Below are 25,609 nucleotides of genomic sequence, written 5' to 3'. Positions count from 1 at the left end.
GATACTCTCCACACACACACACACACACACCCCGTTTTGAATCCAAGTTATTTTTCTATATGAAGAATGAATCCACAAAATGTGAACATGTGACTTGTGAGTTACTAAAGTACGCGAATAGCTTTCCCGTTCAAATAAGTGGGTTAAATTATGTATATACATGACTGGTTTGTTTTACTTTTTCTATTTATTTACATATGTTTCGGCTTTGGCATCTTGAGTTATTGTTTTATATTAGTGACTGTAAACAGAACGTTATTATGAGTTTGTTACTATGTTACCAGGGTCTCAGGCAGGCTTCTGCACTACTTTTACATGTATTAGGCCTATACCATAAAGTAAACTGTCAGTCAAATGCAGGTGGCCTTGAGTCTGTGTAACCACATTTGTTTGGATTTATCCTCTCATATCATGCGATAACTGACGTGGAATGTACTGTAAAAATATTTTATTTGATATTCTCTATAATGTTTTCATGGAGGACCCGTTTACAGCAATATAAATTATGTTGAATCTTCTTTGGCGCTTGTTTTCTTTGCTGCACTACTGCAATATGGCCAGAAGATGGAGACACTATACTCTGTGGCTGTGCTTCCGCAAGCTTTTAAAAGGCAATGATCCCACCGTCGAGAGGGACGTGCTGTGATTGGCTACTGATTGTCATCGCAACAGACACACCACCATTTCCAGTGTAGTCACACAGTCAGAGACAACACAGCAGCCATAAACATGGACTGTGTGTATACCAATGCGAGACTACATTAAATTAGCTTTATCAGAAATCCAATCTGAATCACTGGTAACAGCATCTACAAAACGATAGTATAAATATATAGCGTGTCTGTCTGTCATGGACATAAAAGAAAAGACGGCTGCCATATTGAAACAGTATGACATAGGCAGCACATTCTCCTATCTACCTGACCTCCCCAAAGCGGCCGTCCTGATCCCACTGCTAGTGAGAAAAGGTCAGCTGCAAGTGCTCATGACCCTACGCTCAACCAAGGTATGACACACACACACACACACACACACACACACACACACACACACACACACACACACACACACACACACACACACACAGAGTAAATCATGTGTGTATAGACAAATAATGGCATATTCTAATATTCACTATACTGTTAAACTATGTCCACTCATTCCTAGATCTAGTGCAGACTGCGGGGTCTACCCTATGTTCCCCAGGTTCTAAGTTCCCCACTTCCCCCCCAAAAAGGTTCTCTGTTCCCCAGGTTCTATGTTCCCCACCCACCCTCCCCATAAAAAGGTTCTCTGTTCCCCAGGTTCTATGTTCCCCACCTACCCTCCCCATAAAAAGGTTCTATGTTCCCCACTCAACCAAAAAAAGGATCTACTGTATGTTCCCTACCAAAAAAAAAAAAAAGTATGTTCCCAACTCAAATGCAGGAAATGGTGGGACATCTGGGCACTAAGAACATGTGGACAATCCTAATTTAGATGCCCAGATGTCTCCACCCCTAAGTGCCCACTAATCCAAGTGCCCACGTGTCCCTATTGCCCATATGTCCAGGTGCCCACTCGTCCAGATGCCCAGTCTTAACAAAAGTATGGTGTCCAGATGTCCCTGGTACCCCTGTCCCACTAGTATTCGTAATTTCTCCTCATTATTGTGTGTTTAACTTTAGAGTTGTTATTAATAATTAGAAATGAATGTTTCCTGCATTTTTGGATGAGTGGGGAACATAGAACCTTTTTTTAAGTTGAGCAGGGAACATAGAACCTTTTTTAAGTTGAGCAGGGAACATAGAACCTTTTTTGTGGGGTTAAGTGGGGAACATAGAACCTGGGGAACATATGACCTTTTTGGGGTAAGTGGGGAACATAGAACCTTTTTTGTGGGGGTAAATGGGGAACATAGAACCTTGGGAACATAGGTACGGTCCCCAGACTGCAGATATGCCTATAATTTCCCTACAGGGCTCAGTAAAGGTATATTCATCACATCTTAAATTCACACAAATGTTCACATGCCATTTCTCTTTGCAGCTGAGGACCAATGCTGGTGAAGTGTGTTTCCCAGGTGGCAAGAGGGAGCCCAGGGACAGAGATGACATAGACACAGCCCTTCGAGAGGCAGAGGAGGAGATAGGTTTACCTGTTGACATGGTGGAGGTCATCTGTAGGCTGTTTCCCATCATTAGTAAGGTAACTTTTTCCCCCTCTTGTGTGCTGTAACCCAGGGGTCTTCAACGTTTTCAGGCCAAGGACCCCTTAGTTGAGAGAGAGATGAAGCAGGGACCCCCACAACCTCTTCATAGATTCCATATAGTTTCATTGTTTGACAGCACAATCGTCAGTGTATTTTGGATTCATGTCAATTTGTGTTTTCAAATATTTAACCACTTGAACTGTCAATACTTAATAAACTTGACTTTTCATTCTGTACTTAGTCTGCTCTTTTTCCCCTCTACACCAAAGCTCTTTGCCAAAAATAGCCGATCTAGCTTGTAGATCGGCTATTTTTGGCTAAACTTCTCAGAATATGGACGCTAGGGTTCAAGTGGTTAATATAAAAAAGGAGAAAAAAAGTTTCTATCACACAAAGATTTGAAGGACCCCCTGTAGAAGACCCCTGCTGTAACCTGTAATTGCTATTCTGGGGAAGATTTCAACTGGTCATGTTTCTCACCACTCCTAACAGCATGGTTTACTGGTGACTCCGGTGGTGGGCTTCATAGAGGAGTCGTTCTGCCCTCGTCCAAACCCGGATGAAGTCAGCGCTGTGTTCACAGTACCCCTGGACTTCTTTACCTGTGGGAAGGACCACGCAGCCTGCAGCCCCCCAGGAATGGCCGGACCACTCCACAGTTTCCATTTTACAGATCCTGATTCAGGCAGCCACTATCACATATGGGGTCTGACAGCTATCATGGCCATAGTGGTTGCGGTTCTTGGTCTCAGGAAAAGGCCAGAGTTTGACATTCCTTTTGACTCTGATGATCCCCTGTCCTTCTTCCAACGCAGCTTAAACAGAAGAATCAGCAAACTTTAACTGTGGTTTTGAGTGTTAGGCAATTGTATGAATTGCTGTGTATGTGATTAATAATAATAATAATAATAATAGTGATTGCAAACTGTGTTCCCTGGAAAACAGCAATACTTAATCAAGCGGTCTATACAGAATGCACTTTGTTTCTTTGGTTGTGGATGGTACTACTGCTGTTTTCAATTGTTTGTTTGAAAGGATTAATTAAAAAATATATTCGATAATTTAACTTCTATCTGGTTACGTTCTACAGTCCAAAAATGAAAACACTTAAAATACATTAAGGACTCTTCTTTTAACTGTTCAGTTCTAATCAGAATCCAGAAGAGAAAAATGAAACTAGACAATATCATTTAAATCTTTATTAATTCATTTAATGTAGCAGCAGGATTACAGATATAAACAGAAGAGTATACAAACGTCCAGACAAAGGCAAAGTACATGTTAATAATAGTTCAGATGTCCGATAACACACCAGGGTTGACCTTTAATCCCTACTGCAGGGTCTTAAGGCTAGATACTAAAGCTCAAGCTACACAACAGAACAGTTTGGGCAAAAATGTGAAATTCAAAGGGAAAAAAGGAAACTGATCAAACTGATTATACACACAACAAACGGCTCACACTATTGGCAATTGACAGGTTTTTCTTTTATCACGGTTGCTTCGCTTGATCTTGGCTGAAGCATTTCACTGCAATGACAATGTTGACAAACACATCAACACAGGAAAACCATTCCGTGAATCAACAATCTCTGCTGTCTTGTCCCTTTTACCTCACGCGTAGCTACAAATCTCAAGAGGCATGGCAAAAAAATATTGCGTTAAAACAAAAAGAACACAAGTTGACAGCCGACTGGTTACACTGTTCTGATGAAAGTAATCACGGGGGGGGGGGGGGGGGGGACTGAAGGATGGATGACTACATAGTCCTTGAGAATAAAGAGACAGATGGCAACAATGACACAAATGGGACACTGGTAAACAGCAGAGCAATTATTTCATTGTCAAGGCACACAAAGTTCTGTTGAAAGCATCACAATTGAAATTCAAGATACCCCTGCAGTATATTTCACATTTAAATATACATGGATATTCATTCACATCACATGACTGAAGGACAAAATGGTTCTTGTATAAAGACTTGTGTGCTATCAATCACCACCACTGTTAAATCAACATTTTGAGATGGTCGTTTCAGATGTGGTTATTTAAAGAGTCACTGAGCAATTTATAATCCACGGCGACATGCTGCAACCTTACAAATGTATTATGAACACATTAATGACAATCAGGTTGCCCTTAAATGAAATATGCGTTCTCTAAAACTGTAATTGGTCCGATGTTAGATGCAGAGCAAGCCTTTTCCACACCATGAGGTAAAAAAATAACATTCACAAAACTGAAATCACAGGTTGGCTTTCTTTGTGTTGGTATGGCTTCAAATAGGCATTTTTCTTTTGTCCTGTTCTGACTTCCCGCATTTTATCATGTGCTCTTTTTAACCTCATAGAGGACTGGAATGCTTGGAAACATCGTTACTAAGCTCCGACCTGGTCTACAGTATATGAGTGAATCAAAGTTAGGGCTGTCACAATTATTACATAATCGTCTAATCGTGATTATTTGACATAATCGTGATTATTTTTCATAATAGTCATAATCGTTTCCATGTTGAAAAATGTTCATATATTTTTAAGAAAGTCAAAAATAGTGGAAATAGCAGATCTACAAGCTCACATCGCGACGCGTTGTGAGCTTGTAGATCGGCTATTTCCACTATCAATGTTCTTTTTTAAGTATAAAGTTGTCAAATATGTCAGTAATTTCATTGTATATTTAGGTTATGTGTCATATCTGCCATGTGCAACTTCAAAGACTACAAGCCAAACAGAAATGTAATTGTCAACGACAAAAACAATTAAATCGTTAATCGCAATTATTTGAGAGAAAATTAATCGTCATGTAAAATGTCATAATCGTGACAGCCCTAGTCAAAGTGCCTTTTGCAATGCACATCATTGAAATCAAAGCTGACGTGTCTTGTCTACCACCACTCCCCCAAAAAATAAAGAAAACTGTCCGTGTAACTTATCGTTACACTGGCCTTTGTATATTCATCATAAAAAAAACAACTGTATAATTACAGTACGTTCTGATATACTTCCCAGATGTCCATTTCAGTAGCCTACATTTCTGGTTAGACACACACACCTGCCAATTATTCAACACTTGATTTCAGGCAAATGTATCGGTGATATTCCGCACAATGAGAAAAGAAAAGTATTTGTCTTACAAAAATACTCTACAATTTAATTAATGGGTACGAAATTCTAAAAAAGTTGCTTCAAAATGGATTGCTCTGACGGGTGCGTTGACAAAAATGGTATGAAAATGTAAACAAATGCATATATGAGCAACTATAACCATAGCATCTGATTAGTTTTCATAAAAATGTCTAGTGATAATGTCAAACAGGCTACTGTTCTCGATATGGAAAGTACAGTGGAGTTATTTTGCATTAAAAACGGGTCAACATACAGTATTAGAAGTGTAAAGTGAGTAACATTTAGTGGAAATGTTACCGCGAGATTAACTGATCTACTAAAGAAAGTACCGTTTACACATTTTTTACTTTTGACCTAGAAAAAATAAACACTGAATTACTATCCACGAAAGAGCTGCATAATTTAAATGAGTAAATAAGTACATGAGTAAACATCGAGGATATTTGAAAGTACTAGTATGAGACGAGAACGATTCAGAACAGGAGCTTTGGTATGCCTGGGTGCACTCAGCTCTACCCATAACAGCCCTCTCTCTACAAACAACTCAGTCATTAAACAATTCATGTATGTACTACTATTGATATGAGCCTAAGCTGCACGTTATTAATATCACATCAGAAGTGCCCATCACTCCTGTACATAGCACCACAGATAAGAATCAAAATGGCGACCTCTATGTAACAGAGATTTCATATACCAGTGAGCCCCCCTGTCAACAACACAAGGGAAGGTGTACTGAGTGCCAAGTTTACATGGCGCCGGCCTTCACACTGAACCAACACTGAGACAAAAACTTAAATATCTAAAATAACACAAAACAGTCTCTCGAATGACACAGATTGTACAATAAAATAGTACAAATAGCAATATAATGAGAATCCTTCATTTAGATGCATTACCTAATAAATCATTATTTGTATGTGTTTTTTTGTTGTTGTCAGCATTTAAACACAAAGGCAGAAAAAACCATCAGTTCTTTGTAGGAATGGTTGTTTTTTTCTCTCTTTTTTTAACAGACTTGACTGGACCACTGAGCTTGAATACACAGAGGAATTCAACAGGGAACAATCTATACAAAGTTATCTACAAGTACAACCCCCAAAAATATAGTGACATGAAATATTTAAAAAGGCTTGGTAGAGATGTTTAAAATATATGCTTTTACAAAGACAAAAAGGCTTGTATGCTTTTCCTTTCTTGGATGTTTCAAAGTACAAATTGGCTAGGTCAATAGAGAGCTGTGGATGGATATATAAGGATTAGCTGGTTACACAAAAGAGGTTATAAAGTGCTTAAGATAAAATGTTTATAAAACCACACTACTCTTCATTTTCACTAGTGAAAAAAAATAAGTACACACTACAGTTAAATGCTTCTTACAAACGGCAATGAGCAAAGCTTCTGTGAGCCCAAAGGTGAAAACACTGGGAAGTGCCAAAACAAGGCCAAGACCTATTCATCACTGATTGATATCGACTACACCATTGTCTGCATCCTCTCTCTGTGCATGTGCAATGTGATATCCCATCCTTAGCTGGACAATTGATTTTCCAACTATGTCTATTGTTTTGACCACATAAACTCATCTCCTCCATGGCATACGCAGACATTCTACTGTACATCCCATTCCAGTATTTCTCCACCTGTCCAAATGCAGCCATTCCTCTCATCACCCCTTGGGCTCACACGATTAAAAAACACCCTGAAAACAAAACACTGCATACGTGAGACTGATGGATGAAGCGTTATTACGGGCCTCTCTGATCCTGCAAGAGGGGTAATAACTCGGGCAAAAAGGAGAACTCATCGATTTGACTAAGATGGCTGTATGGAGGCTAAAGTCAACCATAACAGGTGTTACACAAGCTCTGTGAGTTACGGGTAAAAGGGCTGTTTGATTCTTAGCATCTTTAAAAATCTTTTTACTTTTTATTTTATCTTTTTTTGGATGAGGGTCTAATATGTCTATGTGGTCCCAGCAGTCGTCACTGCTTCTGAAAGCGCTCTAGGAGGTCCTCCATCTTCTCCATGTTGGCGGAGTCCGATATGGACTCCTGCAAGGTGTTCTGCAGGCCGCCCTGCATCTGGAGGCCGGTCTGCATGGGAGTCGGCAGGCTGGTCTCTATGGCTGCCTGTAAACTGGACTGCAGCGCCGTCTGACTGTTTGCTTGCTGCATAGCGTTCTGCATGGCGCTCTCCAAGCTGGACTGCATCTGTGCCTGGAGGTTGCTTTGGAGGGCGTTCTGTAAGCTGCCGCGCAGGCCTGCCTGCATGGGGTTGGGCCCGGTCTGGGCCATGGGCTGGGGTTGGCTCTGGGCCGACAGCGTGGGTCCAGACGACGGGAGTAGCTGGGACGAGTCTGATGGAAGAGAGAAAAAATTGAATGCTTTAACCGGGGAAAAATAGCAGATATACAAGCTCGCAGCGCGGCACTCGTAGATCTGCTATTTCTGCTATTTTTGGAAAAAGTCGTGAGAATGTGTGCAAATCTTTGAATATATGTATTTTCAAATTTTGCTTCTGGGTGGTCCCTGGAACTAAATATTTTGAGATGGGGGTCCGTGGCCAAATACATATCATTTTGGGGGTCCTTCACATGAAAAGGTTTGAGAGCCACTGACATAGTAGTCTCTCAAGAACCGACTATCTGAGCTCCAGTTAAGTGAAAAGGACCTTTTCTTTGACGATGGCCAGCCAGATTGCTGACATAGAAACATAGGTTTTTCAAAAAATCTTAGAAGGATTCAAAAGACACTTATAAAATCGGGTCAAAATTCTAATTCTCACGATTTTTCAAAAATAGCAGATCTACAAGCTTGCGAGCTTGTATATCTGCTGTTTTTCAATAGTTAAAGCATAAAATAATAATACACTATAATGTGTACCCGTTCTAAATGGGTTAAAAAGGAACAGTTCAGATAGATCTAAAATCTAAATACTGATCATCAGTGTGGATTTCAAGCTAATGGAAACTACAGACTCTCTCCTCCCGGAACAATAGTAGCCATGGTTGTTGCAAACTGATAAAAACAGATACTTGTTTGAGTTACTATGTTTGAGTTATCTGAGACATGGAGCAAGTAGGGAGAAATGGTACCATAACATTGATGCCTCACATTGTATGATCTGTTACGCTCTTGACAGCTTAAATGTGTATCAATTTCAGTTTTGGCTAATGTAAGTTCACAAGTCTATCTTCAAAGCTGTAACACGATTTTATCACTAACATCTGTATAAACTGCTGGTTAATTACACGTATTGGAGAGAGTAGGGCTATGTGCATCTTTAATTTTAAATCTTTATTGCAGGGCATCTCAAATTGTATGAACACTGAAGAAGTCACACTGCCCTTGTTAAGTACCACAGTGCCATTTAACTTCATTGTCTAAAATAAACACATATCACTTCGCACCATTTTCATTTGTACAATTTATATATAAATAACTCTACCATATAAAATTGTTGTTTGCATAATTTTTGGCAGTCGTCTTGGTGGAAAGCCAGTGTAACTTATTTCCTCACTGTAACGTAAGTATGATTAAGTGCTGCAATGGCTGTGAAGATAAGAGTTGCGTCCATATGAGTCAAAACATAATGCATATTTACATAAGCTGTGCTACTCTAATCCATCTGTAACAATAGTTATTTACTCAGTAAACCATTTGGGGTAATTACACAGGTATTAATTAGAGGTATTTAATCAACAGTGACAAGAACAGCAGAAGGATAATAATCTTACCATTCTGAATGCCAAACACAAACAGGCTAGGCGGTCCCTGTGGTGCCACACTCCCACTCACTGTCGTCTGGAAAAGCTGCTCAGGGGGCTGTTGGCCAGGGTTGGCCACCACACCAACACTGCCCTGTACCACGAACAAGGTTGTACCAGACGGCGTGGCCTGGTTGCCAGACAGAGATGTCTGTGGCAGGAACAGCTCCACCGGTTGGCTGCTAGCAACACTGTTGGAGCCGGGTCCAACCTGCATTGGCTGTTGCCCCTGGAACAGGCTCTGTTGAGGGGGCTCACTGGATGAAGGGTTGCCACCTGCGGAGCTCTGGTCCTGGAAGGACATGGGCTCTGCCGGTTCTGGCTGGGGCATCCCGACTCCTACCGTTACCACGCTGGGTTGAGAGAACAGGAGGGAGGAGGGTTCCTGGGGCCGTGGATCGCTGCTGCCCATGGGGGAAGGGCCTTGGCTTTGGGTGCTGAAGAGGAGAGCTGGGGGTAGAGCCTGGGGGTTAAGGTCTGTGGTACAGAGAAGCAGGCCTGTCTGTTGGGTCCGGGGGTGAGGGCTGGCTTGTGAGTGGCTAGGGATGTTCTGGAACAAGGAGCCCTGCTGTCCCAGTGGAAGCTGCTGCGGCTGTTGCTGCTGTGCGTTTTGTTGCGGAGACTGTTGCTGGTCCATGGGGGTGCTCTGCTGCTGCATGGGAGAGAGCTGGGCTTGGGGCTGGTTCTGGAACATGGACACAGGCTGGGGCTCACTGGCAGATGTCTCCATGGTGGAAAGGAATGCTAGCTGCTGCTGCTGCTGCTGAGGCTGAGGGTTTGGGGAGAGGAACAAGCTGGAGCCTGTAGACTGTTGCTCTGGGTTGAGATTACCGCTGGTCAGAACGGTCAATGTGTTCTGGAGGAGCGCAGCCTGAACCTGCTGTTGGGAGTTCTGAGTTTCAGCCAGGGGGCGGGGGGACTGGAATAGCTGCTGTGGGGGAGATGTGTGGGACGGAGGCTGCTGTGGGAAGCTGGTCTGGATGGTGAGCAGCTCCCCAGCCTGCTGGAGGAGAGAGACAGGCTGCTGCGACTGGGGAGAGGAGTGAAGCTGAGGCTGGAGCATTTCGGCCTGAAGTTGCTGCGTGAGATTCTCCAAAACCTGCTGCTCCTGCAGCTGCAAGTTACTCAATGCTTGGTTCTGTTGCTGCTGCTGTTGCTGAGGAGAGGAGTGGATCTGGGGCTGGAGCATCTCAGCCTCAAGCTGCTGCTGTAGTTTCTCCAAGACCTGCTGCTCCTGCAGTTGATGTTGTTGCTGCAGGTTGCTCAATGCTTGATTTTGTTGTTGCTGTTGCTGCAGTTGATGATGTTGTAAATTGTTAAGCATTTGATTCTGTTGTTGCTGATCCTGGAGTTGCATGTTGTTGAGGACTTGCTGTTGGTTTTGCTGCTGCTGCAGTTGATGTTGTTGCTGTTGTTGTTGTTGCTGCTGCTGTTGCTGTTGTTGTTGCTGCTGCTGCTGCTGTTGTTGTTGTTGTTGTAAATTGTTAAGCATTTGAGTCTGTTGTTGCTGATCCTGGAGTTGCATGTTGTTGAGAACCTGCTGCTGTTGATTTTGCTGCAGCTGCTGTTGCTGCTGCTGGATGTTCTCCATGATTTGCTGTTGCTGCTGTTGGTCCTGTGGCTGTAGGAGAAGTTGTTGTTGGATCTGTATGTTGCCGAGGACTTGCTGCTGTTGCTGCTGGAGATGTTGTTGCTGTTGGATCTGTTGTTGATGCTGTAGGTTGCCAAGGATTTGTTGTTGTTGCAGCTGCTGCTGATGATGCTGCTGCTGCTGGAACTGTTGCTGTATTTGTTGTTGCTGTTGTTGTTGTTGGTATGGCTGTTGTTGTTGCTGCATTTGCTGCTGTTGCTGCATTTGCTGCTGCTGCTGCTGCATTTGCTGTTGTTGTATTTGTTGTTGCTGTAATTGCTGTTGTTGTATTTGCTGTTGCTGTTGCAATTGTAACTGTTGTTGTGTAGTCTCAAGTCTCAAGCTGTTCATGTTTTCTTGAACATGCTGCTGCAGGGACTCAGTTTGGTTGTACAACACAGAGTTGAGCTGCTGCTGAGCCACAGCCGCCTCCAACACCTGCTGAAAGGTGTTGCTTCCGGCCTGCAGCTCCCTCACTGCCCTCTCCAGCTGGGCCACTTCTTCCTGGGGAAACAGGGGGACCTGGGCCTGTTGTGGCTGGGGCTGGGAGGGGGAAGCCATCTGGGGCATGGCTACAACCACAACAGCACCACTCGTGTTGGACCTCTCCGGAGCGAGATTGTCTTGGGGGTCTCTGCTGAGGAACTGCTGAGGTACCTCTGGGGGTATAGGCGGGATGGTGGTGTCCCCTGATACAGGGAAGGAGGTTGTAGGGGCTATATCCTGCTTAGGTATTGTGCTGAGGGGTTCTAGGCTGGGGAAAACAGGGGGAGCCTGTGGTAAATCTACATCTTCAGGTTGTAGGGGCATGGGGCTCGGAAAAGACTCTCTCCCAGGGTGAGGACTAGAGCTGAGCTCCAGAGTCTGCTGCACTGAGGCCAGAGGGTCTGGAGATGACTGAGGAGAGACAGAAATAAACATAGTACATATTCTAATATGGAAATACATTTTTAATGGATTACTCCTTTAACTATGACAAAGATAGTTTGTACCTTGAAGACATCTGTGGGTGGTGGGTTGCTGGATACTTCCATTGGAGTGACCTCTTGGCGTTTGGAGGGCTGACTGGAGCAATCAGCTGGGTCAGCGGCCATTGTTTTTAACTGGTCATCAAACAGACACGTCGTGACCAAGGAGGCTCCCTCTGTTTTTACGGCCAGGCCAAGTGAGTTATCCCCTGAGGAAAATACCACATTGGAGCAAAATCTGTGAGTGAAATACTTGCTGATGAACCACAGGGCTCGTCATAAGATAGTCTTGATTTGTCGGGCAAGCACCAAAATAGGTTGGCAACAGGACAATCTGGGCTAAAATCCTGAAGCGTGAACGCAGTTGTCGCAGTATAAGTAAGTCTCTGCCTCAAATTCCCTGCTTTACATTTCATAGAGAATACAGCATGTTGCCTATAAGCAGATGACCTACATGACGCCTGAACTGAAGCTAGTGTCTATACCCGGGTCTGGAGTGTAGGTGAAGGGCTGGGCCTCATGTGATCGTCCAGCATTTGTCATCACAAAGATCCCCACAGAAACAGGAGAGGAGATAGACAGGTTGTGGAATGGAGGGGCCGTCACTATCAAGTGATTCTGGAAAAGACAGCAGACAGATCAGACTGGGTTGTAAAAGGCTGTACCACAAAAGGGAGGGATCAGAGGAGAATCCCATTTTGCAGTACAATCTCAGCCCATGCAAAGCAGCTAAGTACAGCTAAACCAGTCTCTACAGCAAAGCACAGAGGAGTTAAAATATCATATATCAGTTTACCTGATGGAAAAGGTCCATGTCGATCTGTGCCTCAGCTTGCCAGGAAGTATCATCTGACAAATGAAAGAAAAAGTATTTCTAGGCATTAATCATGAACTTTTGATTCAGAAAGATACATACAGTACAATAGTGATCTCAAGGCAGGGTTTCCCCCAGAAAAAGACTTCTATGTGGTAAGCGCCGGAATTGGATGCACGTATAAGTGCATGTTAGAGCTGCACGATATTTATGCCAGATAACTTAGCGATATGATACTAGCCTATCCAATATGACTATAGGTTTACGCTTGTTATTTTAAGTGTAGTAGTAACAGTGAATAGTTACATTTTACATGTCGATATTGCTTTTATTACGAATTCTGCCACCAGATGTCAAACGCTTACTTTCTTTTGACTTGATGAAGCGCTGTTATTTTATGACTTGATGAACCTGCTTTAGCAGTGTTCACAGATCACAAATGTCAGTCATGCTGTTCTTAATCTGACATTGAACCAATGAGCTTTTCATCCAGAAGGCTTTGGTAAGCTGCTTGCTGCATAAAGGTTTTCCACATGTCATCTGGTAATACATTTGCAATGAGAGTCATGTCTCATACAGTACACAAGCCCCTGTGCCAAGGTTAAATAGTCAAACCTTTTCTCTCTGCGACACAGGTAAAGAAAAGTTGAATCATAGGTTGAATGAGCTGAGCCTGAAACAAGTGATTCAACACTCTGAGCATGGAGGGCTGTATGTGATTGACTGGCTTTAGGCCATTAGTCTAGTATAGTCTCCTGACATGTAGTCTCTGTGCTAACCAATTCAGCATCAGTGGTGCTAAGAGACTGAGGTCTGGGGGAAACCTAGCAAGAAGATTTTACAATATGAAATCCCAAGTTGGTTACAGTACCTGCAACGTTCTCCTGGAAAATGACTTTGGTTCCTTTGAGGAAGTTCTTCCCGATGATGAAGACCTCCTCACCTCCTTTCACTGAGCAACTGTGCAGACTCTTCTTCAGAATCTCTGGCACCCCAGCTGGTTGGGCTTGACAGAGAAAATAAATAAAGAAAATAAGTAAAACACTGCTCCAAAATAATATCCCGCCTAAAAGCATACAAGTCATAGTATCCTTTTTAATAAGCTGCCATATACGGATCAAATTCAAGAATGATATTCTGACTGCCACTCACTGCAGAGAATGGGTGACGACGTCATCTGTAGAGTAAGGGCTGATCCGTCAGGTTGGGTGATGTTTACCCTGAAGGCCAGCCTGGCACGTGTGCTCTTCTTCTTGGAGCCGGCTACACCAATACGGGCCTCTACATCTGCATTACGTAGCTTCAGGATCCCCACACAGTCCACACTGTGGAAAGAGAGCAATCACTTAACATTGGATACCGTTGTGGTCAGAAATGGCTTCAGTAGTGGATGAAGGCTGACACTGAACTCCCACCAGCAGCAGCAACCGAATGTCCGTAGTGTGGACATTCTCAAAATGGCCGTGTAAAGGTAGCATTTGTGCAGGTGAAGACAAAAACGTATATGTACATCAAGTACGCTGTATGCTACAGTATGTATTTGTGCACAATGGGTACACTGTATGTATTTGTGCACAATGGGTTTTAAAGAGGGTTAGTGTGTCTTAACCTATTATTATTTTCCTTATTCTTTTATATTTGTCTCATTACATGCCAGTATTATTCTTATTATCTTGTATATTGTATGGTATTGCTGTTGTTGCAGTCTTGCAGACCATGTCACACCAACATTTCACTGCTTGTACCTGTAGGAGTGAGTGAGTGACAGACAAATAAACAAACCACTCTTGGTTCTTAATTCTCTCTTCCTGTTATTTATTCCCCGGCATTCTGAGCTGTATAGCATGGTTGAAAGAACACAGCTCTGCTACAGTTTAATCTTTGTAATTATAATGTACTGGGATGTCTTCCACAAATTGTTTTCGTTTTCAAGGTGTTTCTGCCCTTGCTGAGTTGACTTTTGTCCAGGCATTGACCTTTGTGCCGTTTGTCCAGCACCTGGACAAAGGGTTCAACAGTGGAAAAACAATAAAGTCTGGTTAGTCCGCACACTAAGTGTGTTCAAGGTCATCACTACCTGTCCTCTTCGGGCTGATTTTTAATGCAAAAGGTGTTGAGACATCAATGTTTTGTCCTGCATGTGGTGGTGGGTATACTATGGAAGACCAATGCCAACCAATCTGCAAATCCTCTAGTGTTGAGAAAACAGAAAAGCAGCCATCGGAGGATGCCTCTGGGCTTGTCTTTAGTTGTTCTTCACATCATCAAGTAAAGCCCTGCTTCATCATACAAGGCTGTCGCACAACAGCAACCCCCTATTTATTCATTTTTAAAATGATAATACAATACTGGCTTTCAAACAGTTTCAAGGGGCACACTTGACCCTTCTCAGGGGCACACCAAAGGTCCCCAGGCACAGTGGTTGAGAAACACGGTCCTAAACAATGGCTTGAGATAAGCTTTCAAATGCAACAGGTCTCATGTTTCCATGATGAATAGTTCTGTACCACAATGTGTTAATCAATAATTGACCTTCTTGACCCTGACCATAAAACTGCAGTTATTGCACCATAGGTCAGATAGTTAGAGCTCCATTATGTAACGTTTCATGGCCAGATGTTGATGTTGATACAGTGTATTGAGTCATGTGGACAGTAGGGCATTCACGAATAGTGATTTTTAGTATTCGATTTATTCGACCTCAAACTGTCAAATATTAAGTAAGCAAGAGGCGAACATTGTGAAAATAGCCGATCTACATGCTCACAACGCCTCGCGGCGAACATTGTGAAAATAGCCGATCTACATGCTCACAAGCATGTAAATCTGCTATTTTCACAATATTTATCTGCGGAACCGTCAAATTAAATGTAATACCTACAATTCCAAGTGCTTGTCAGGGTGCTTGCCAGTTCAAATATGTTTATTTTGGAGGTCATGGCCTTAAAAGGTTTGAGAACCCCTGGTATAGAGCATTAACAAATTCATCCACCAGGGTCATTGACAACTCATTCTTATGACTTCCTATCTAGCCAAGCTTTATAAACTATATATTTTTTAAAGAGAGAAAAAATAAATAAATAAATAAATACATGAGCGAATATTCGACTTCGGTGAACAACGTCGAATAGTGACTTTGATATTTGAATATTTGATGAATGCCCTAGTGGACAGAGTGAGATATAAATATATACTGTATATATATATATATATATATATATATATATATATATATATATATATACTCACAATAGTTTTGTAAATGCTCTGTGGCTCAACTAATAATTAGGAACATGATGAATAAACTGTGGAGAAAAATATTATCCCTTACGCAAGTGTCATGTCAGTGCTGGGCTCCAGGGGGATCTCTATGACCGTGGTACCCTCTATGTCCACCTCCTTGCAGGCGGTGGTGTTGCGTCCTGTCACCCTGCAGGCCTGGTAGAAACCATGAGGTTTTACTCTGCCCGCGTCGTTGGCTACAAACACCTGCAGCACCACCGGCTCATTCACACCCTCCAACTGGAGATGACAAAGCCAAAAAAAAAAAAACAGAATTCATGAGGAGATGTGAACAACTCCAAATAAGATTTTGTTAGGAAGTATTTAGCCTCGGAAACCCAGGCTTATTTTGGCGATCAGAAGAAAAATAAGCCTGGGCAAAACCAACTGTGCTGATTCATGACATTTTAATTGTATAAATAAATGTAGCCGTTCAAATATCTTATTTTACATCAGCATTAGACTTTTTAGAAAATTAAGTTCCAATTTGGCTGTAATACGTCTTTAGTCCCTAGTCCATTTCCACTAGCATATAGGGATTGGTCTTTATATACAAAACACCTATTTCTTTCACTATCCTGGTTGGGTAAATGCTTCTACCACTACTGTAGCCCTGAAACAGCTTTAACAAAGTACGAAGTAGGGCTCTGGGTAGTGAGAATATCATGTAGCAGATAGCACAAGCACAGTGAAGAGACAGCAAAGCACCAAGACTGCGATTATGTGGTCAGACCATAAGGTCGTTCAGCCCCCAAAGCACCCCATGTGATATTATCCATGCCATTATCCTCCTGTTACGAAGCAGCTGTTTGAATGTATTCATCCAACCTTGACAGTGGGGAAGCCCTGTTGTGTTCGGTCTTTGACAGAGCCTCGGCTGCCCTCCGTCAGGTAGCGAGCCCTGTGTTGGGTCTCTGGCTGGACCAGGATCTTCAGCTCTTTTCCATCACTCTTGTGGGGGTACTGACCTGACAGCAAGCCACCCTTGATCAGTGTCCCCGTCTCCAGAGAGCTGCATGTATGGGGGGGGGGGGGGGGGGGGGGGGAAATCACATGACGGCATTGGGATGGTTTCCACAAACTCAATTGTATAAAAATAAAATGACGTTAAAATGAGCTAAAATTATCCCAGGACAGGCCAAGGCTATGTGAGTTGCAAGGACGAAACAATGTGCATAATGGAAGGGCAACCCACCTGGGCTTTGGGCTGGCCTTGTCTGGGCCCAGCTGGGACAGGACAAAGTGAGGGGCTTTGGCACTGTCGGCATCAAAAACGTCCATGCTGTCCTCTGGAGGAGCAGGCTTGGGTCCTGGCCGCTGGCGAGGGGTGCGTTTTCTGGACTTGCGCGGGACCTCTGTGTTGTCATTGTAAGAGCTGGTGCTGATCAAGCTGAAGTTGGAGGTGGAGTCGTCGGCCCACATGCTGCTGCTGTGCTCCGAGTCGGGGCCCGGCGGCCCGCTAGGTGCCGCCGGCTCCTCTTGGCAAGACATCTGGCTGTCATCAAACAGGTCCTCTGGGGGAGGGGAGATACTCAACACGGGCCTCCGCTTGGATGGGGTGCTCTGGGGCTGCTGCTGGACTCCCAGCCCCTGTGCCACTCCTGGACCTGGGTCTCCCGCTCCACTCTTGCCTCTGCCTGGAGCAGACAGACCACCATCCACGCCCTGCATCTCCGAGCTTCCCGCTCCATCCCCTCCACTGGCATGGAGATGCTGGGAGGCCTGGAGGTGGTCTGAGGCCGAGGTAGAAGGGGCTGTGGAGGGGCCAGAGCAAGGCGCTCCCATGGCCAGGGAGGAGGAGGAGGCAGGACTGGAGGTGGAAGAGGTGGCATCTGTAGTGTATACAGATTACACAGTTAGTACGTATGTCCAGCACAGAGCAGGCTAGCAGTCCCATTCAAGCAGCTGAATTTGTGCATGATTTGTCCAGATTTCCCCTCTTCCCAACTCTAAATTCAATGGCCTTCAGTGTGTTGTATGCTCTCACTATGCATGCGAGAGCTCGAGCATTGATCAATTGTGCTGAAGTTAAAGTTGAGAAGGGTGTATAGGGCCCCACATTGTTTTGATTCCTACAACACATCAATTTACCTCAATTAAAAACCAATGTGACAAAACTGACATGCTTTGTTTACAAAAAACAAAAGCAAGCTAAAACTTGTTACATACACATTGCCTGAAAGAAAAAATAACACAAATCTGGTTAAACTTTGTTGTACGGCCAAATTTGCAAGCTAGCAATGTGGCGCCAAATTAAATTTGCTGGGGGGTAACAGTAGTTTGTGCAATGTGCATTCAGTAGTAGTACACAATAGTTTGCGCATGCCAATTGGAGGATTTGGTTGGGACTGAGCGTAGCCATGGAGACAGAATAAACAAGCCTCTGACCTATGGAGCAGTGAACTGCAGACCATTTTATATGCAGACACTCCCTGCCTCAGAGGGAACTTCCTGCAATAAAAACGAGACAGCCAATGAGCAACAAGAGAGCTGATCATTCAGATTCAACTTCTGTCAATCAGTAAATTGGACGAGTTAAAATGGGAGAACTTCTGTAGTTGATCATTTCTAGACACTTCGAAAGCGATTGTATTTGGTTAAATATGATGTCAAGGACATTACAGTTGTCATGCTTTTGATCAGCAGTGCTTAGGGCCAGCTGCATGGGTCAGTCAGGAGAAGATAGCGTTAACAAAAAAGCGCTCTCTCCAACTTGACTGTTGACCTGTTAGTTTGCTTTCTAGAAGGCAAATAAAGGGATCCTTGACAACCATTCTTGATGTTGGCAGTCATTAACCATGATCTAAGATCAGATGATGCTTTTTCCCCTAGGCATAGCTTGAAGATGGTCTGTCAATGACAAGGGGCAACTTCCGTTTGCATTGATGAAAGACAGAACTGACGTTACAGAAATCTGTCAGTTCCTTTTAAAAGTGGAAGTACCTCAGCTGCAACACTTTAGTTTCAAATTCAGAAATGGCTTATCCGATTTCTCAGTATGATGTTTGTGGGGGAAAAAATATACTCTGCAAGACACCTTTTCCTGTCAGCCACTTAAAAGCGAAGCCTATAAATAGACTCATCTGATGTCTACCTAGATAGATGTGATAATGTAGAGGTGCTAGAGTAACCTCACTGCCATTCTAACAAGAGGTATGATTCCTCATCTGCCGACAATAAATAACTAATACTGTCTAAATGCAGTTCCTTTAAGACTTCTAAATGCTATTCTAGTAAGTGTTTATTAACCGCTTTCAACCTAGTGTCCCTATTTTTGGCATTTGGTTTAAAAAGAATTGCACGACTTGGATCATCAGCACCACAGCGTTGAACTAAGTAATATCTGAGAGGTCTGTGACGCATGATCTTGCCCTGAACGTTCCAAGGCATCAGCTGATGCATATCACAATCACCTACAGTCAGCAAGTAACAGACGGGTAGGGTGAAGGATGTTGCCCCTAGACACTGATGAGATGCCATACTAAGTGTCCCCCCCCCCCCCCCCCCTGCTCCCATACTGGTTCAGGGCAGGTCACGGCATGGACAAACTGATCCCAGATCATGGCGTTAATAAGTGTTGGAGGGGAGGCAGCTCACCTGAGGCCAGGGCAGCAGAGGGGGGCGGCCCGGCCTCTCCCCCACTCTTTTGGCTCATGGTGGGCGAGTCTGTCTGAGAGGACGAGGGCTGGAGCTGAAGCTCTTTGGGGAGGAGGTCATACACTGACTCTGCCACCACAGAGGAACAGGAGAAAATGTCATTAGTTTTGGTGTTACAAAAAGACTAAATGCACACACACACACACACACACACACACACACACACACACACACACACACACACACACACACACACACACACACACACACACACACACACACACACACACACACACACACACACACACACACACACACACACACACACACACACACACACACACACACACACACACAAGGTAGAGTTGTGCACTATGCTTACAAGGCACCTAAGATATTGTGATCAATGAGGCTGAGAGACGGTGAAAGTGGAAATAATGTTGCTAAACACCTTTATGGGCTTCAGTCAAATAAAACTGTGTTGATCTTTGATGGGAGCAGGATCCCTGGTATACTACTACCAAACACCGCTGCTATGCTGTAACAGACCACCGTGGATTGTGGATAAACAGAGCATTAAGCAGTCTGGTTGCTAAGAAACAGGGGTCCCATCGACACCCTGACATGGATATTTCAGCTGTGGCTCTGTGGCATCCAGCGTGTGCAGCAGTCATCCGATCCCGGTGTGACTTAGCACCAGCAGAACCGCGACATTGACAGACACACGATCTCACGGCTTCTGTGACGTCAGCGGGGCTGTGCGGGGGAGCGAGGGGACCACACAAAGTCACCCACCACAGACCGCACAAAGACATACACTGTGCACAGGACCAACGGAGCACACCGTAGGAGGGGTGAAGCGCTAAAACACTGCCATGCAAGGCCAGGCCACGGTCTTGCTGCGAGCTTACAGGTTGCTTGGTGTGAAACCAGGCCGACCAGAACAATCAGACTTGTTTTCAAAACGTCTCCAAAACAGGGGGCTAAACAAAGATCTCTATCAAACCATGCTGACTTAGCCAACTTGGCCCATATCATAACCTTTTATGTGGCGCCTGGGGGTGGTAGGGCTGTGTGAGTGAGTGTGCCACATGTCTGCCAAGATCACCCTCCGTCTGTTCGTTGTGCCTTGTCTATCCATGTGGAGAAAACGAGCCTTTGTGCGTGGTAACGTGTTAGTGTTGCCTGAGAACCCAACATGACCTCAGTCCTGCTTCAGACACTCTCCCTCTCGAATCGCTGACCACTCGTTATATGTCACACTGACTGCCCAGAGGGCACCTGCTCCACTTAGGCCCTAGACGTGTTTTCATTACACCGCATTCTAACTCTCTCTCTCTAGTGTCTGCCGCTTGCACACTGTCACTTCCTGCTCAGCAGTAGAGCCATTTGACTAGATGGAAACTAGAATATTCTGTGTGGTTTGTGCATACATTTGCATAAAGTAACCCAGGAAAACAAGTATTCTTAAAGCTAGTTGTTTTTCCCCCATCCAAAAAGGAAGACAAATGATGACCAAGTTTAAGTTAGACAGCCGTTTCTGTCAAATTGTACCTTTTTCTTGACATTTCTTCTTGCACCTAAATTTATTTTTTTAAAGGCACACAGTAAGCAAATTATCTTTTACTCATCTGTGTGTAAAAGGTCAAAAGATCTGACAACACAAAGTCTGCCTCCTATCAAATGTCAATGGTGAAGAACAATCCGCTTGACCCAGTCTCCATTATCTTGCTTCTAGTTTTACCAGACTTTTAACTATTTATATTATTATAATCATTTCAGTTATAGCGTGGATTTTCACTTGAGGAAAAAGTTAATGTTTTTGCTCTAAATGATTGAGGTTCACATCAAAAGCACGTTTGTGACTAGGGATGGGCGCTTGCCGCTTGGCCACTGGCTTGGTAAACGTGCAGACTTGAGTGTTCATGGTAATATATTCAGTTAACTTTACCATGATGTAGGCCAAATATTCTTACAAAGTAACATTGAAGAGCATATCACGAGTCTTGGACACATCATGTAGCGCAACTGACGTCAGTGCTTGAACGCAGCGAACAAGGTCATCCATCTCATTACAGACAGCCCACAAGGTGAACTGTGTCCAAATAAAGCCTTTTTTATTTTGGTTTCCTAGTTATCTCTGTATCAACAATTAGGCCTATATATAATAATGTTTAATTCAGTAATACAATTTTTTTTTTTTTTTATTCCGGTTAATCACTTCTAAACGTATAATGATTTATTTTCATGCACATGGTTGACTGTGTCCCCGCCCCCATCTCATGTGACTTTGATAACGGTGCAGAGACAGGGACTGACAATTTATAGAGAACATAGTGCATACTGACACATACAAAACAACAAGACCTCACCTCACACAGGGTTCAGTCATGATGGATAGATGATGCCTATACACACATCATTCCACAGACTGTATGTATGGCCTATAAGTCTATATTTGAGGTCCTCAGTCCCCTGGCTGAAATGTAACAATGTGAATGTTTAACTTATCAAAGTAACAATATATGAATATTAGAGAATGACATGGTTCCTTCCTATAATGATGTACTGTTGTCTGTCTGTATTAGGGGGCCGGGTAATATGGACAAAATAGAAGACCACATTTTCCCTTTTTTATCAATAATCACCTGTAATGTCTATATAATAACAAATTGGGAAAAGGCAAATAATCGAACAGAACAGTCAATGCACTGAAAAGCAGAATTAATAACCAGGAAAGGTCAACACTTTTGCCATATCACAATTTGATACCTAAGATCCCTGGCTGCCCAGCCCTAATGTGTAACGCCTATTTGCTGTAACAAAACTCAGATGGCAATTTTAATAGCCACATGTCCACCACCTTGTAACCTTGTCAGAATGTTTCCACAAAAGTGGGTCATAACCCACTAGTTGAGAAACACTGACTTAGTCTATACTTAGAACAATTCAATTACCTCACCACATAGTTATGCATGGCTCACATTACACATGTCTAACGGTTTTGCCAAGCAGCAAGCCCACCGGTACAATTTTATTCTTTGCAGCTGGCCCACTGCTTTGATGGGGATGACAGATGAATAGACAATTCAGTGGGAGTACATTTTTGTTACAACTAAAAAAAAATATGAATGCGAAGAATGTATCTCAGTCCCCAACAATGGCTGGCTTGAATACTCAGATTGCTGAACACATATGATACGCTCAAGGCCGAGTGCAGACAAAGAGCTGCTCAGTACACTCAAACCTCAAAGACTGTTATTTTTTTAGGCCGATTAACACCATCTCGGTTTCCCTTGAAACTATCACAATGGAACAGTATTAGCAAACCTCATCACCACTTTCACTTCTGCACAGCTCCACTTGTTCAATTGGACTGGTTTAGCCTTCTTATGCTTACCAACAACTGAGAACCTGGAAACCTAGATCACAATAAACGTACTATATGTAGGCTCAGTTGTACTCCAATTGCCAAACTGGTTCATGGACACTACATGCTTGCTTACTGTAAATACTGAACAACAGACACAATAGAGAGATGAGGAAGCACATTGATAGCGATACACAACAAAAACAATCATGCCTTTCTGGCTCAAAACTTTTTGTTGAAATGTGTATATTAGCAGACCTACATGGTACTTGGCCTGTTGTCCGGTCTCTGTCACTTCAAGCCTGATATAGATGAGGTGTGTCCTACTAAGATATGTTTGATGAGCGAATCAGCTCCCCCCTCCCCCTCCACACACACACCCAATTACTGAGATATAAATAAACAGTCATCATGTGATACAGTGTGGGACCATATGGCAAGCTCCACTGAGCATTGCAGGGTCATAGAACAATGTTTAATGCTGGCTCATTAGCACCCCATACTTAGCATGGAGACAGATGTAGGGACCATGAGCTAAGGTGGCAGGTAAAAGCTGTATCCGAATGGGTTTTGTATGTGTGTGTACTACTGATCAACCACTAGTTGGAGTCAACATGTAGGCTAGAAAAGCTTGGAGCATAAGGAACACAGCAGAAATAGCCCAGGGCTCGACCAGTTCCCTACCAAAAAAGCAACATGCCGAAATATACTCAAATAATTTTACTGCCCCATTGCTTGCCACTCAAGGCCTAAACATGAGCAAGTCACATTGTTAATGTTCATATGCGAAGGTGGATGAAAAAGGCATCACTGTATCATCTTGAACTCAATCTGGCTAGCCATCGTCACGGAAAGGGACCGCCCACTTGTCCCTTTTCTGTGAATGGCGTAGCCATCATTGACTCTGTCTCGAAAGATTATCTTGAACTTGACTAGGCAAGGACAGGGCTGTCAAAGCCATATGGGGACAGTGAAGAGTGTTCATTGGAATCTCTATCCCCAGTGTTGTTTAGCATTGAGTGAATCAGATCACACATAGCCGACCCTATCAATGGCAGTGGACATTTTGAACTAGACATTAGTACACCAACGATTATTACCTGATAATTAACTTAATATGATTAGACACCTGTCCAGAGTGCCTTCATTTCCACCTTCCAGTGACATCAACTGCTACACCCATTCAGTTATACACAAGCCAGTATAGTTTCTATCTTCTATGTTGGGATAAGGACATAACTAGAAATCTGATAGAGCAAGGTAGTTAAGATGAAGGAAAAAAAGGATCACTTGATGTCGGACACCTCATTATTACAGTAAGTCCATGTGTAATAACTATACAAATTAGAACAGTAGAGCATGCTCATCACTTCAACTCTGGTTATCAGGTGCAGGAAACAAAAAGAAGATCAGCATCAAACACTCCCACTTCCCACTATTTCCAGATTAACAGAAACATCCTGTGTATAAATGTATGCATTAATAACAATGTGAGAGTACATAATGTCACCAATACTGGTCCATCTGCACACTGTCAACAGTTAAATGATCTAATCTAGCAATAAACAAGAGCAAGTAACAGACCACACACAGCCCCACGAGGACTGAAATAATGAGCCATGGCTCAATAGAAGTACTCGCCCCCCAGGTAGTGCATGCATGGCATCTATGGCTTGTGATCACACATCACAGTCCAACACTATAGGCATTATTACTGATCAAAACAATCCCAGGACATGTCCTCTGGTCCAGAGACCCAATTCTGCTTCTACGACACAGACCCATGCACGATGCATGCAACCCTTGCTAGCCAGTAGCCAGACAGCTAACATGTACCTAGCTAAGTTGGTTAGCCACACTGGCTGGCTGGCTGGCTGTGGCAGTAAAGGAAAGGAATGCTAACTACCGTTAGCTCGCAGCTACGTGTGAGCTAGATTGACATTCACCCCAGTTCTAGCTAAACACAACGGGTTAGTGTAGACATCGAAACGCAAGGTTCTGCCTAAAAATCAAATCTTACCTTTAGAGTATAGGGATTTGGGGGAATTAAGGTCGAGATCCGAGCTAAGGAGGGATATGAAATCAGAGGGCATCGCAACGCTTCATCGAGGGGAGGGGAAGCGGACACCCTCTTTGGATCTCAAACCCAGCCAGGAGCTGCTTCTGGTAGCCACTTTTACACAGCACGCAATGTCGTTAAAAAAGACGAAACACAGTGCAGCATCCAAGAGAGGTCAATGCGATTAAAATGACTAAAACCTTGGCTCGGATGTCTATAAACAACGCCTCAGGTTTGGTGTGTCTTTGAGGAGAGAGACACATTAGCTGCTGCTACGTTATGTCCAACACACATCTTACAGGCACGCACACACACTCACTTGCTGCCATCCTGGCCCCTCCCCCTTCTCGTGCCAGTCGCATGCACCCTGTGTGTATCATGTGTTCAAGTATCAATAATACCGTAGTAATAACAACAATTATGACTCTTTACAAGTTTTACTCTGGTTTTACTAACCTGGCTGCAACTTATTTGACTGGTGGAGCACGGTCCTTCCACCGATCCTTCCAAGAAGTGTTCAACTTCCCAACAACAACAACTACTAAAGTTGTCAACTGCTAGGCTGTTACTACTACTATATAGCCCGAATGTTTGTGATCTTATCTTACCTGAAATGACTGCTGGAAACATAATTATGAAAACCTCCTTTGGGAACACACGTGTCGTGTATTTGGGAAGCACAATGTATGGGGCACACAATTGACAGGTGCTTTTTGCGACCACCTGCCAATTGTGCCCCCATAGGCTACGTTTGTGCTCCCCAAAGGAAGTCCTACACTCATTTCGGGGCCCCTCGCATTTGAAA

General features: G+C 43.5%; 2 protein-coding genes across 3 annotated transcripts; one reads left to right on the top strand and one right to left on the bottom strand.

Moving 5' to 3' along the window:
* The first annotated feature begins 744 nt into the window (after positions 1 to 744).
* Positions 745 to 3,077, top strand: nudt7 (nudix (nucleoside diphosphate linked moiety X)-type motif 7). The gene is made up of 3 exons (XM_080736352.1): positions 745 to 1,006; positions 2,029 to 2,187; positions 2,684 to 3,077. Exons 1-3 carry the CDS (start codon positions 851 to 853, stop codon positions 3,032 to 3,034), a joined length of 666 nt encoding a protein of 221 aa, XP_080592478.1. The 5' UTR covers positions 745 to 850; the 3' UTR covers positions 3,035 to 3,077.
* A 1,713-nt stretch (positions 3,078 to 4,790) lies between these two features.
* Positions 4,791 to 25,082, bottom strand: nfat5a (nuclear factor of activated T cells 5a). 2 transcript variants are annotated; one of them, XM_080737641.1, is made up of 12 exons: positions 24,766 to 25,082; positions 19,376 to 19,504; positions 16,974 to 17,610; positions 16,607 to 16,790; positions 15,828 to 16,018; positions 13,649 to 13,821; positions 13,368 to 13,502; positions 12,479 to 12,531; positions 12,168 to 12,300; positions 11,707 to 11,891; positions 9,055 to 11,611; positions 4,791 to 7,674 (listed from the first exon to the last, which is right to left on the bottom strand). In XM_080737641.1, the coding sequence occupies exons 1-12, from the start codon at positions 24,836 to 24,838 to the stop codon at positions 7,301 to 7,303; spliced, it is 4,824 nt and encodes a 1,607-aa protein (XP_080593767.1). In that variant the 5' UTR covers positions 24,839 to 25,082; the 3' UTR covers positions 4,791 to 7,300. The 2 variants fall into 2 exon arrangements, with proteins under 2 accessions (XP_080593767.1, XP_080593768.1); XM_080737642.1 differs by lacking the exons at positions 19,376 to 19,504; positions 24,766 to 25,082 and adding an exon at positions 18,167 to 18,203.
* Positions 25,083 to 25,609: the final 527 nt, after the last annotated feature.

The sequence above is a fragment of the Nannobrachium achirus genome (genome assembly GCF_963921795.1).
Source record: "Nannobrachium achirus genome assembly, chromosome: 11".
Taxonomy (NCBI): domain Eukaryota; kingdom Metazoa; phylum Chordata; class Actinopteri; order Myctophiformes; family Myctophidae; genus Nannobrachium; species Nannobrachium achirus.
Note: the sequence above shows the minus strand (reverse complement) of the source record. Positions and strands in the feature narration are given on the sequence as shown.